Here is a 15,061-nt window from a genome sequence, read left to right as displayed (position 1 = left end):
CGCGAGCGCTGGCGAAACCTCGCGGTTCGTCCGTTCAAAGGATACGATGATGCTTGGCCCCGAAATACGAGCACGCGCAGATCGTTGCGAAAACATGGCAAATACCAAATTTCGACTGCGGGCCTGCGCGCACAATAAAGCCGATTGCGATCCCTTTTGGCACCCTCGCAGCCTCTCTCTACGCGCAATTTTCGGCCCACGAGCTGGAGTCGAGAATTTTTATGATTTTTCTAACTATACTTATAGATACGTCTGGCTAATGCAACTCGCGGTGCAGTACGGCCGACCATTAAAGCGAGCCCCGAGGACGCTCGCGCACATTGTCTTTTTTTCAGCGCTGCCCTGCCTCGCTCCCGATATATGAATAGCACAACAGCAGCAGCAGCAGCAGCAGCAGTCGAAGCTGAAATTTAAAGTCCGATATGCCAGCAGCAGGTCGCATTTTTCCGTAATTGTATGGATTACTCGGGCCTCAATAAGCCAAGAGCTCGCGGCTAGAATGCGGGTGCGAGCGAAGAAATACCTGTTGGCCCGAGGGAACCCTTGCGTGCCGCCTCATCGCAAACTTCTGTAATATGCATATAGATATGCAGCTTGGCTTGTGCGCAGTCGTTTCCCCCCGGCCACTTACATATTATTTACATCCAATGTGCAGCAGATATGTTTTACAAGCTCATTTTCGATATAGGAATGCGTGGCGTGTCTACATCGTGCACGAGTCACGCTCTGGCAGATCCGAAGCCTCGTTCATCGGGATATTTGAAATGACCATCGTTCGGAGGGCATGCACAATGTGTTGCCTTATAGTGCCAGAAAAGGGCCATTCTTCAACTCGAAATTCGTTAATTAGTCTCTCGGCAAAATTCAATCTACATTTTGATACTCAGCGACTTTGTATACGACGAACGGGGTGAGAAATTCGACTCAAAGAAATACATGCACTTGTCGACGACACTCCAAATGCAGATGGCCAAATTCACTCGACTATGCGTATTCGAGATAAATCTTCGTTGTGAAAAGTCGAGTGGTATGGGGGCGCGCAGCGAGGCAGGCGCAGTTAGAGTAAATAAAGGAGGTAAAAGCGATCGTTGGCAAATTCCTCGGGACAAATGAACAGCGAACAGAGGCGGCGGGCCACGGCATTGCGAGCATTGATATAATTGATAAATTAGCCGCTTGTCACGGGTGCATTTCACACGTGATGCAGTTTCGCGAATCGACTCGGCGGTACGCTGCGCGTTGTAAGCATCGCCACTGCCTGTGCACAAGCTCGGTGTCTATATACAGGAGAAACAGATGTGTCCTTCTCTTTCTTTCTTTCTCTCTTTCGTCGGATGGTGCAGCGTATGGCCCGCACTTTGAATTCTTGGCTCCCTCTCTCTCTCTCTCTCTCACTTACTCGGCACAGACGCGTTGAATGGCCTCGTGCGCGCGCAACGTTGACAAATCAATTTTTCTCTTTCGCGCCTTTTAATGCGACGCGCTCGGTGCACATTGGCCCTTACATAATAGATGGGCTGCTGCTATGCAGCAGCATCGGCGAATTACGCAGATCGTCGCGGATCAGGGACGCATTCGCTACGCTTCGCGAGTCATTAGTTCTCGCTCTCCGATCGCGGTTATCGCGACTCCGCATCGTCTTTGTGCCTCGCTGTAAGGCGACGAGCTCGCCGTATCTTCCGATCGGCGCGTTTGGGCTCGCATGCGTTCGCTTGGGAAATGATTGATACCCTACCGGCCGTTCTCTGTCCCATCGACGTCTATTTGCATCTATATACATCTAAATGATATAAGAGAGAAAGAGAGAGCTAGAGCGATTACTCTTGGGCTATTTCTTGAACGCGAGTGTCGCAATATCATAAATAAATGAGACACGGAAATTATGGTCGCTTGACCAAACGGCCACTTAAAACGGAGTATCGCTATTGAAAACACTTGACACCACTGTCGCCTCGATTAATTATCTGGATAATATACACGACTTGTCTTCGATCTACTGGTCTTAATTTCTTTCCGTCAGGATAGATCTCGAAACTATGCTGGCTTATTTAATATCCGATGCCAGAAATAAACACCCAATTATCCTTCATAACCGATAAGACTCTCGAAACGTGAAAACTTTTGGACTGTTTGGCTCCAAGTACTCTACTAAGATTTGTTATTTATTTGAATTTCAAAATACACTCTTTTATTAAATATTTTCGATTCGTACATTTTTTCGAAAATAATTCAACGATCTTAAATGAAAATAAATTGCACGAATCAATCGTTGGATTAAAAAAAAGTTAGCAGTCGGATTAATTTGTTTGTGCGTTCCAATGGCGATGACACATTGCATCAATAATGCGCATGTCAATGAATGATTGGGAGCGTTTGATTGGCAGCACACGATACGCTCGCGCCACATATAAATAGTACTTGAGCGTCGCCTTACGCCAACTGATATATGCCCTCTCGATGCTCAATTTAGTTCAATTGATTTCGTACTCGGTGCGCAGCCGACTTACTTCGCTTAACTCGTGTTTCATAAACAACTCGGCGAATCAGCATGGGTATAATCTTACGTTGGATGTTTGCTGCTTTCTTGTCGCTCGGTGCATTGCTTCGACCAATTTCCTCGACAATCAGTGAAAAATCGTTTTTTACGCATCAACTATTGGGATCGTGTAACAACACGTTCTATATATCATATTTCTCATCGAAAATGGCAAATTTAGGGACATGCAAAGGAAATATAAAAATGTAAATCGTATTATTAAACAAAATACGTACAAAATATCTACCTGAGTAAAAATTTCGGTATCAACCACTTGAATTATTCCAAGTATTGATAAAATTCTTGCAGTTTCACTTGACTTTTGAATTTACGGATAAATTATTCTCATTCACTTTCATGATGTTAGATAAACGGTAACTTTTCTATTTAGGATGAAGAGTCAAACTGAACATTTAAAGTGTATGCTGATGAAGCTGTAGACTGATGTTCATCTGTGTCAAGTCACCTATCCTCAGAAGGTACATTCGTCGCATTAAATACAAACTTGGATACTGAAATGTAAGAGAAAAAACTGTTTTAGGATATGAAATGATAGTGGCTTTCTTTGAACGGAGTATGAGCTTGCAGATACTGGTACGTAATATTAAATCAGAAGTTTCAGAAATTGAAGCCATTTACCGTATTTGATGTAAAAATACCGACAAAAATATTTATTTTAAATTACTAAGAAATCTGAAGTTTCTATTTGCAAATAAATTGTCTCGAATAAAATATTTGGTGTTTACGACGCTGGGATCGTTATTTTTTCTTTCAAAAGCAGTCATACAAAATGCGACGAACATCGTTATGGATAAAATGTAAAAACAAAGAAAGGTAGACAATGGCCGGCGCAAAAGTCTTTGGTATTCGGCAACATACGAACACACAAACACACACACACACACTCGAACACGCATGCATAAATATATAAGAAAGAATTAATGTAGCCCATAGGTTGAATAATGCACTATATGTATGTATAGAATATTCAGTCCAAGCTCGATCGATATCTAAAATAAATCACAAGACAAGGCGAATCGAGTAAAAAAGTATTACACTCCCTCGCGCTCGAGTCCAACTGGCAAGAAATGAGAGAGAGAGAGAGAGAGAGAGAGAGAAGAGGGAGAGAAGCAAAGAGCAGCAAAGAGCTGCAGAGAGCGAGAAAAAGGACAAATGCTCATACATACATGCATATAATACTCGGTGTGTTTTTAATGTCCCGCATGATAAAAGGAGTATGCGCGTGGACGTATACCATGCACGAGTGTATGTAGGCGCGTTTATACATGGGTCAAAATAATACTTTTTTACAAAACCGTGCGCACGTATGTCACCGATCTTGACGCGCTTTTGGTATGTTATAGTACATGGTAAAAAGGTCCCAAAAAAAAATTTTTAGACCCCCTCCCCCCTCCTACCCCCCACTTCCGGTATAAACGTCCATTTTCGATCTATATTTTTTCTGAGGACATGAAGCAAGTAAAAAATCTGAAAAAATTCATAAAAATACTTTTCCACAATCCAAACAACCTTGAATTTTTTCAGATTTTTTGAGTGCTTCAGGCCTTCAGATAAAATCATTGAAAATTTCAAAAATCGAGATACGGCGGTATGAGCCGATGTAGTACTCGGAAATTTTTTCAGTTATTTTTCGCATTAAAAAACATAACCTCAATTTTTTTCAGATTTTTTCAGATTACCTAACGCACCTTTTGAAGCCAAAAACCGATTTTTTTGACGAAAATAATTTTTTTAGGACAGTACGGAGCCTCGAAAAATCTGAAAAAAATTTTTTCTTGTTTTTTTCATCAAAATACGTAATCTCAAATTTTTTCAGATTTTTTAATTGAAGGCGATAGCTTCTAGGGCCGAAAAATGCTATTTTTAACAAAAAATGGTTCCTAGAACCCGATGGTTCCGGTGAAAAAATTTGAAAATATTTTTTTTGAATTCCTTGTCAAATTTTAATAAATTTTGACCGTTTCAAAAGTTCGATTGAAGCTTCCTAGCTCATTTTAGAGCATCAAACGAGTTTTATCATTCCTTAATGTCTTCAGAAACGTCTTCAGATATTTTGCACTAATCTTTGTCCTGCTCTAAAATGAGCTAGGAAGCTTCAATCGAACTTTTGAAACGGTCAAAATTTATTAAAATTTGACAAGGAATTCAAAAAAAATATTTTCAAATTTTTTCACCGGAACCATCGGGTTCTAGGAACCATTTTTTGTTAAAAATAGCATTTTTCGGCCCTAGAAGCTATCGCCTTCAATTAAAAAATCTGAAAAAATTTGAGATTACGTATTTTGATGAAAAAAACAAGAAAAAATTTTTTTCAGATTTTTCGAGGCTCCGTACTGTCCTAAAAAAATTATTTTCGTCAAAAAAATCGGTTTTTGGCTTCAAAAGGTGCGTTAGGTAATCTGAAAAAATCTGAAAAAAATTGAGGTTATGTTTTTTAATGCGAAAAATAACTGAAAAAATTTCCGAGTACTACATCGGCTCATACCGCCGTATCTCGATTTTTGAAATTTTCAATGATTTTATCTGAAGGCCTGAAGCACTCAAAAAATCTGAAAAAATTCAAGGTTGTTTGGATTGTGGAAAAGTATTTTTATGAATTTTTTCAGATTTTTTACTTGCTTCATGTCCTCAGAAAAAATATAGATCGAAAATGGACGTTTATACCGGAAGTGGGGGGTAGGAGGGGGGAGGGGGTCTAAAAATTTTTTTTTGGGACCTTTTTACCATGTACTATAACATACCAAAAGCGCGTCAAGATCGGTGACATACGTGCGCACGGTTTTGTAAAAAAGTATTATTTTGACCCACATACATATATCTGGGCTGCATTGTGTCGGCGTGTGGGTGAATTCAAGTTAGTTTCGTGCGGAGGCTGCAGCAAGGCGAGGCGCGTCGTCGTTGTCGTCATTTTTCTGCGCGCGGATATATACTCGCTCGTAATAATGCACCTCGGTGATACGCGTGCGGCACACATACACACACACACACAGCGAAAAGCTTGAAAAAGGCAATGGAGCGCGGCGAAACGGGAAAAACGGCCGCTGAAAGCTAAAAGGTTTTTGCCCAGCACAGCACGTGTCGTCGCGAGTATAAGTAATGTATAATCTGGCGCAGACAGAAGCGAAGCGAGAGCTGCGAATGCGCGCAGGAGAGTGCGTGCGTATGCGACAACGTGTCGCGCTCCGCGGGATGCGGCGTTTGCCCATACAGGACTGCTTGTATAAATAAGCATACTAGTAAATTATACCCGCGAGGCTCGCATTGCCCATAGTTGTGCTCCCGACTCGCTGATATTCAATGTGGCCTTATGGAGAGCTTGGCGCAGCTTCGCTCGCACGCGCTAAAACTACACGCGAAATGCAAAACAGCAGTAGCAGCCAAGCGCGCGAGTTTAACGCGTACCGCTCTATTCAAGTTCAATGCCACCCTTTCACTTATATAAATATATGGCCATTAATGCTCGTAAGTACGGGCCGATCTATGTACGGTTGCAGAGATCAGCGATGCTTTATGGGCTCAATAACGAATCCCGAATCCGATCAAACTCCAATCGATGAAATGGAAAACAAAAATTACTTTCGTATCTTTGAATGATAAATAGGACTCGTGTAATAAATCAGCTCTAGTTAGCCGAGAAAGTCATCGAGCAGTATCTGCATTCTCAAGTTTACTTACTACTTCGAATTTCTAGAATCTGTATTAAAATCTATCAAGAGTCGAAGGAATAACGTGAGGTATAATAATATTTAATAACGGCGAACGATCGAGTATAGAGTCACGCGAAAGCACGCGGATCCAGCAGTCATTATACGAGCTGTACATTAACGAGAACAAAGAGTCGCTGAAAAAAAGGCAGCGGAAAAAAATTCTGAAAAGAGCCGAGATAAAATGGGAATATGGAGCTGGCAGTGCAGACTATAAAAGCGAGCGGGACCCGCCTACGAGACTGGAAGATAGAAATCCACGTGTTCTCCGCGCGGCCTACCAACGACTCGGCTCTTGCATGTATGTGTGTATAGCTGCATGTGCGTGCCTTACACACATCGCGCGAACTAGAGTCGCTCGTAATGTGGCTGTAGCTCGCTTTTTAAAAAATCCCCCGCACCGAGACGAGACGACTTCTCGCGAAAATCTTTTCGACGAAGTCGTCCTGGGCCTCGACCGCGCGACTAAGTATCCAACGCGCAAATTAGCCACGCTGTAATATACGTATATATATGAGCAACTCATTGTGCTGCTGCTGCTGCAAATGGCCAAAGCCCATAAGAGTGCGAGGACCACGACGACCGAGGCCTTTCTTATTCTTATGCAGTTGATCTCTCGAGCATTACATGTATATAACGTGCAACGCAACATAAAGAATACGCCTTTTCTCCGCGATCTTGTCGATTCTCCTGTCCCCTGACTCGTGTGGGCTTGTGTTTTTGCTCTTGATACGCAGTAGGTACCTCTCGACTTAATGCATGTCATTCGCTGCGAGGCACGAAAAGCGCAACTCGAAATGTTTGCTTCGTGAGCTCACTGACGCACCTCTTCGAAGGTCTGTAACACGTAAAGAATCGAAAATGTCTCGCGGCTCAGTCATTGTTGCTCTGCGAGGCTGTATACTTATTATTTTCGGCTACTCGCTGCATGCCTTTCGGGTCAAATTTTAATTTATTACTGGTTGATACACAACAATGTTATAAAATGAAAACGAATTAGATGAGAAGACGTTTAATAGTTAAAGAGATGCGAGCGAGGTCGTTAATCTCGTTCGAAATGATTCGGTTGATCTGTTATTTGGGTGCATTTTTGCAAGTCGAAACAAGTAGCGTAGAAGGAAAGCCAACAAAAAGAGCTTGAAAGAAGGAATTATCAACTTGGAACAATGCATATATACTGCAGTCGGAGATTTAAATGCGCCGTGATGTGTGCACATATTACATATTGGTAATAGAGGATCGAAGGCACGACGCAATACGCTTCTCGGTATAAGTGAGTCGCATTATACATGCGCTCGGCCGAGAAGTAGAGTCCCGATGCGTGCTATATGCCAGCTAAGTAGATTCTCTTTCCCCTTTTTCTGCACTCGCGTGCGTAGGGGGAGCGAGACAAGTCGGAGAGCTCCGGCGAGAGAGCCGGTGGATGCCCTCGGGCGCTGGGGCTCCTTTCCCCCCCTCCCTCCCGCTCGAAGCCGCTGCTCTCTCGTCGTCCGCGTGAGGCAGCGCGCAGCGACTGCAGAGCCAGTTCGACTCGAGCTCCGACCGAGTAGAGTCGCCATGCCGTGATCCGTGCGTGCGCTTTCCGAACCTCGATCATATACAGAAGCGGAGTGCAGGAGAGAAAGAGCGCGCCAATTTTTTGCTCGCATTTCTAGTGTGCCTGCAGAGTGCCGTGCGCGATCGGCCAGCAGTGTGCTCTTGTGTTGGTTTTTGTTCGTTCTCGTTGTTGTTGTCGCCGCTGTTTTTTGTGCTTAATGACTCGTGAAGTGCTCGGCAGAATGGAAACGATTATATCACGAGCGATGGAAAACCTTTTGCAATAATAGTTGTTTGTTTTGGTGTGTTACGTTCAACGAGAGTATCGCAGTGGTGGCAGAGACGCTAAAAATCGACTGACATGCGAAATAAAGCAATGCGGCTGACACCGCTGCTGCCGCTGCTGCTGCTGTCGCTGCTCGCGATCGCTCCGATGTCGCTGGCGGCTCCCGCAGGAATGCCCTCGGCGGATCAGTGCGATTGGACTGGCAGGTCAGTTGTCCAGCCCGAAGTACCCAAATCCTCGCCTCCTTCCTTTCGTCAACTTTTCCCCTACGTAGTTGTTGCTGCTCTCTGACCTCGTGATGTGAAAGGACCCGTGTGCGTCAACCCGTGAGTTTGTGGGCCTCGTTCGCCGTGAAATCTATATAAGAAGTCGGCTATAATATAGAGATGAAAAAATAGACCGCCTTGTTTGCTTTTCTTTCTCTCTCTCTCACACCTCGAGTATTATGTTAATTTCGAAACTCCAAGATCCGTATAGATATATGAGCTATGCCATCTAGTCGCGATTACCGATTTCCATATTTCCTTGGGTACGGCAACTCCCGATCGGAGAGATAAAGCATACTTTTCTTAATCAGAAACTTGTTGCGTACGTGCTCATTCCAGTACAAGGTTTAACTGCTTCTTTAGTTAAGCCTAATATACTCGTCCATTGGAAGTGTTGGAATGCATCATTGGAGTGGATGCTTTATCGAGATCACATATATACTTACAGTCGTGTAATAACTCGGATCTTTTTGGTCCATACTATATTATAAGCCGAGCATAGTAAATATTTTATGGGTTTCTTGTTGCCAAGGCCTGAGTCGAGTCAAGGCATCGAGGGCATATCGCATAAGAATTGCAAATGCTCGGTTTTGCAGCGTCAACTTGAGCTGGCATTGGTTAAATTCGTGACTCGACGCGAACAGTGCCGAGCGCGGGTGAGGATTTAACGGAACTTGTTGGCGCTCGTGAGAGTATCTGTCAGCGTTCCGTTGCTCGTTTATGCGGCGCGTTCGAGTCCCTACGTACGCGCGTTTCGCAGTCCTTACATCGAATTATATTGACAAAACTATTATTATCGCCGAGCATCTCGTTGCGCGACTCGAGGCTCGAGTTTATGGCCTTTGGCGTTTTTTTATAACGTCGAGCCGTTTACAACTCTTGGCTAATTTAACGTAACGTTACGTTTTATTTACGCGTGATTTCGCGCGAGACAATATAATATACCTGCCCCGCGAGGAAGAGTGCGAGGATCATTGGTCGAGTCGTCGATCGAATCGTCTCGAAGATCAAGTTTTCATAAATGTAAAACATGCTAATCGGACGAGATCGGGGCTTTAATGATCGTCGTTTGGCCTTTGAGTGCTCGTGTAGCGCGGCTAGTCAATAATTATCATAAACAGCCAAAAACCTTTTTAACCTACGACATTTTTAATCGCTGATACTTTCAATAAAACCCGATGAATAATCGACCGTGCGTGTAATTTGGATTTTTTTTTCACTAAAAACAGGATTGCCATTATTACCGAGACAGGCGTCAGTATTTCATAAAAAGCTATAATATTCCAGTTTTGGCCTCGCTATACAGTATTGAAGATGAAAAATTTTTTAAAAAATTTAGTAGCACAGTAAAATATTTTGTTGAACAACTTATACATCGTAAAATTATTCATTTATTATACATCGCAAAATATCCTAACAATAAATTTTAAAAAATCGGGACTATTTATAATAACTACTCGAAATTTTTTCACTGGATAGTTCAAAAGTATCATTTAGTCATTGCCATTAAATATATTGGAGTAAATCCAATAAAAAATACCTTTTTAAAGGATTGCTAAAAAATCATCTACGTCTGCGCTAAATTGCCGAGAATTGAAAATAAATGTATGTAAAATATTTAATCGTATACGCAACTCGTAGATAGCGTTTTTAAATTCAAAATACATTAAAAATAAAAGCTCGAACGCGCATTCACGTTCGAACCGAGAGTCTAGTTTGCGGGCAAGATATTGAAAAATCATTGCAAAGTGAATGTGCGACAACCTTGCGATGACTGTCGACTAAGCAGAGTCCTTGTTTTGCGTCAGACATGCTTATAGCCGCAACGAATTCCTCACGCTTCTATGAATTCCGTCTTATTTTAATTCGTCGCCTTCATTGGATTTATATACATGCAACGCATGCAACATATTACTCGCGATCCAACGATTATTAGCAACGTATCATTTTTCGCCTACGCGCTCGGAATGTGTCAAATGCATCGTTGCTCGAGTTTTCCGTCTCAATTGATGCACCTAATACGTAATTCCGGAGTCGTCCGGTGAGGTTTGGGCCTATTGGAGCGTCTTTATTATTGATCACTCGCGAGCCGCAGGATTTGTACTTGACGGACGATGGAGTACTATTAGCAATCGTAATTGTTGGCTGCCGGTCGAAACGTGCTCCATCTCGAGCGGATAAAGTGTGAAGCAATGGCCAAAGCCAACACAAGTCGAGTTACCTGCTGTACACGTCGAGGCGAGGCCACAGTCCCGCTGAGATAACAATAAAATTAATAATCATCATAGTGGCCGAGTGAGTGGGCAAAGTCAACAAGTTGACTAAGATTGTATAAACAACTTGGCAAACAGGCTGCCAACACACCGGCCAATGGACATTGGACTTTGGAAAGGATAATAGGCTCGTTGAAAGCCGTCGCAAAAGTTGTTGTCCCTATGTATATGCGTATAGAGCTCGTGGCCAACGAGATCGTAAATAGTAGGGAATAATGGCATAGGCGCGGGGCCGCACGAGTGGTCCCGAGTCCGACTAGCTCTGGACGGGGGCAACACTCGACGCTCCTGCCGAGCGGAGGCCGCTATCGAGGAGGCGCATTACAGAGCGATGATTTAATAAGCCCGCGCAGCGAGCTCGACGCACAAGAAACGCGTACAGGATAGCAGAGAGATAGGATATAGAGGCAAGAAGGAGAACCAGCTGAATAATACGTTATTAAAACGCAAAGTAGCAGCAGCGGCAATCGTATACGAATGTATAGCAGAGCAAAAGTAGCGCGGCCTGCTATGGTATAATACTCTGCGTATGGTCCTCTCTCTCTCTCTCTCTCTCTCTCTCTCTCTCTCTCTCTCTCTCTCTCTCTGGCGAGTCGCGCAGCATCAACAGCGAAAGGAGAACCGGTTTTTGCCTTTACTACATGTATAGGAAAGCGCGGACGAGCCGAGCGCGCATATAGGTACGCACGCACGTATACATAAAGCCTCGCGATCACCTTCTCGTTATATTTCCGTAGCTGCGTGATCTGTATTTGCGGCGCGAGACGCGCGTCCATATAACTATACGAGCTTTCGTTGCGGCTCGTTGCAAACGCATCGCGCGCAATTGCATCCTGCGCAGTTGCCGATCTCGCTCGCGGACAATAAAGCCAAAGCGAGCGCGCCTCAATAACCATTGAAAATCCCTATCTGCTTTTTCTCCGCTACGTTTCACGATCGGCCAATAAATTCAAATATATCGTCAAAAAAAGAACATTTTATGATAAAAACATTATTAATTACAAAGAGCAAGTGTATACATGTTAATTTTCATACATATTAAATCGAAATTTACGCGCCAAAAATGCATCTTGCAATTCAATTGAAATTGCGAAAGGGCTCGCTTGATTGGGGCGCGCGCTAAATGACAGTCAATGATTTACTATGGGCTCGAATCAAAAGCTCGTCAAAGGAATTTTGGTATAATACAAACACTCGTCGCGACTAAATAGGGCCAACTAGTTCTACGAATTGCCGCGTGTCCCTAAGCGTCTCGGAGGTGTATATATATATATGAGTATAAGTATAAGCAATAGTTGGAAAGAACGAGGCGAACGAAAAGGACAGAGAAACCTTTTCAACGGCAATCGGATCGAGAAATGTCACGCAGAATATATGTTTGAAGGCGAGAGCAAAAAAGCGTCGTCGTGCGCGATCCTCGCTCATTGTCCGGCTACGGCGCGGCCGAGACAATGCCCCCGCCTCGTGTACGCTTAAGCTTACCCACATTCGAGGGTCAGCCGTATATATCTACATAATATACACACACGGACTCAAATTTACATGTGACGTATCGTTGAATCCATTAATTATAACAATAGTGAAATTCACCTCGAAATCGTTTCAAACAAAAAGTTTTACGAGCAAAAGAAATATCAGGAGCTCGCGCGATAACGAACAATACGAGCGAAAGCTAATACGATCGGCGAAAAAAACAAGAAATCGCGCGACCGGCGACGACTGCACGCATCGTTGGAGAAAAGGGAGAGAAACAAAAAGTTATGGAACTCGAGATGACGGCGGATCTCGATTGCCGAGCCAAGTACCTAATGCGTATGCCTGCCCATGTGCTGCCGCCGCCTCTGCACGTGTATGAATGTGTGTGTGTGTGTGCCGTACCAAGCAAAATATGATGGGGAGACTTTTGTGGCACCGCTAAGCCAAGCGTATCGGTTTTCCAATATGGGCCCACTCTCTGCTAGCTCCAATATATTACGAGGACTCGTGTAACTCGTCGAAAATATTGTATACGATTCGAGGAGAAACCCTTTCGCGCGCTATTGCGCGTCTATAAGCGATACCTCGTCCGAATCGCATCTCTCGTCCAGACTCACCGTTAGGACGTAGGAATTTTTTCCCCGCGATGTCGACCGCATCCGCAACCACGACGTTTTTCCGATGAATCGTATTTTCATACTCGCGCTGCAAATTATTATAATCTCGGCGTGCAATTTTATGATGCTAGCAACATACTTGGGCGATTGATGTAGATATACATACTTGGACGATTGATGGAGGGAAAGAAAAACTTGACGATGATCTAGGCGTTATCGGTCGTGCGTCCGTATACCTGTCGATTCGATGAGGCCATTACTCGAACATACGTGCAGTAGGCATACTCATGGCTTTTTTTCCTTCGTATTTTGCCAATCGAGGCTCGCTCGGCGTTTTACGCTTTATCACGCTTTATTTTGCGCTTTATAAGGCCGCGCGTGCACACCTCCTCGCTCCAGACTTTTGATGAGCAGGATGAAATTTCTCCACGTTCGATCGACCCGCACTTTTTACCTCGGCTTTCCGTCCATGCGTACTCTCGATAATTTATCGCGTTCCGCAAAGTAATATCGCAGACAAAAAACTTCTTTGAAATTTGCCGTATTTGTTGTCGCTTTTTAGCCGATTCCTTTTCTCCTCCCGACATATTAAATATGTATACATCGATAATCGGACGAAGAAGCCATTCCTAAAAACCCCATCTATCTAGAAAAAATTAAAATATATAGTGTAAGATGCTCTACGCTTGCAGTACTGAGAACTGACGTTTCGTTTTTTTTTTTTTTATTACAGTGGAGGCGGAGGCAAAGGAGTGCGACCGGTATACCTGCGCTGCTCCAGAGGCAGCGTATCCTGGCGATATCCTCGAGGAGCTCTGCGGGTCGTTCTGATTTCGGGCGCCGCCGAGGGTGAAAATCTGCGAGGCTGCATCAAGTCGTCCGGTCCAGCCCGGGTCTACCTCGAAGGCAAGACGAGCCTGAAGCTGCTCTACTCGCCAGGGGATGGCAAGCACGAGTCGTTGCATCGCTGCTTCAGAACGCGAGGTCCAGTGGCGGCGCTCTACGTAGAAGCCGACGTGCAGGACCAGGGCAGCGAGTCCGGAGCCCCACCCGGGGTGCATCTGCACTACGATCTGGAGACCCAGCTGCTCGCCGACCCGGAGGAGGCCGAATGTCGACCCTGCAGCAAGGAGGAGCTGGCCAAGGCCTTCTGTCAGAGCGACCTCGTGGCACGGGGAACCGTTAGCGCCGTCGAGCGCCGTCCCGAGCTCGAGAGTGCCGAGATTTTACTAAGGGTTACCAAGACGCTGAGACGCGTCGAGGAGAACGAGGTGAGCATTACCTTCCCGTGCTTTTGCTATCTGTCTTATGCGTACGCGCAATTAGTCCTCGTTACTCAAGCAAATCCTTTGAATTCCGCAGGAGAACGAGATAGACTCTGGCGATGCTCGGTTTACGAGAGAAACGCGCATCAGAGTGCCGACCGTTTGTGATGCTCGCCATGGTCAAGGCGAATTCGTGATAATGGCCAAGAAGCGATTGGGTGATCTCACGCTGTCCTGCGCCCCGAGATTGGAGGAATGGGCCAAAGCCGTGCGAGAGCTGGAGAGCGCACCCTGCGTGCTCAGGAGTTAGCCGAAGCTATCGTCGGTTTACGAACGACTGCTCTACGCTTGGCTAGATTAAACGTCAGTGAACGATTGAGTCTTTCCCGCGCCAACGTTCTCCGGAGCTCGCGGAATTTCCGCCTCGATTAGAAGCCCGATTTTCGCCTTACTCGGCTGCGACTTACGTTCAATGTTGCAATCGTTCCGTGCGACTAACTGCACGCCTACGATTTGAGCGCAACCTGTAAATATTACTGGATGTACTTCGAAAATAAGACATCGATCTCCGAACTGTGATATTATTGTATTATCAGAGAGTTTAATTTATGAAACCGGATTTATTATCGTTTATGAATGAAATATAATTATATACAATGAATATCAAACGTGTTTTTAGATTATAATTTTATGGGTCTACAAACGACCCACCGGGATGTGATGTAAAAATGATAAATGTAAAGTTTTTATAAAATTTTTATTGAATATAGCTTTATTAATAAATGCTCATTTTCTTGTAAAACAGTGTTTCATTAAAAAAATTATCTTCTCAATAAACCTGAATATTTATCCATAAAAGATTCAAGTGCAACCTAAAATTTATGAACACCAATACACTCAAACTTTTCACAACACTATTAGAACAAAAATGCATCGAAAGAGCAATTATATTTTTGTTTTTATAATTAAAACATTTCACTGGTATTGCGCTGTAATAATTGAAAAGACAATTTTTAACAAATATATAATACTTTATTATTTATATTATAATATCGTAACAAATACATTTAAAATACGCGTA

The 15,061-nt window shown here is 43.9% G+C and overlaps 1 protein-coding gene across 1 annotated transcript; it reads left to right on the top strand.

Moving 5' to 3' along the window:
• The first annotated feature begins 7,810 nt into the window (after window positions 1–7,810).
• LOC106649812 (meteorin-like protein) lies at window positions 7,811–14,800 on the top strand. Its single transcript, XM_014367443.2, has 3 exons — window positions 7,811–8,289; window positions 13,449–13,986; window positions 14,078–14,800. The coding sequence occupies exons 1-3, from the start codon at window positions 8,159–8,161 to the stop codon at window positions 14,288–14,290; spliced, it is 882 nt and encodes a 293-aa protein (XP_014222929.1). The 5' UTR covers window positions 7,811–8,158; the 3' UTR covers window positions 14,291–14,800.
• The last annotated feature ends 261 nt before the right edge of the window (window positions 14,801–15,061 follow it).

Source organism: Trichogramma pretiosum, unplaced genomic scaffold (assembly GCF_000599845.2).
Source record: "Trichogramma pretiosum strain Unisexual culture from Peru unplaced genomic scaffold, Tpre_2.0 scaffold60, whole genome shotgun sequence".
Classification (NCBI taxonomy): Eukaryota; Metazoa; Arthropoda; class Insecta; order Hymenoptera; family Trichogrammatidae; genus Trichogramma; species Trichogramma pretiosum.
This window is presented reverse-complemented; position numbering and strand designations above follow the sequence as displayed.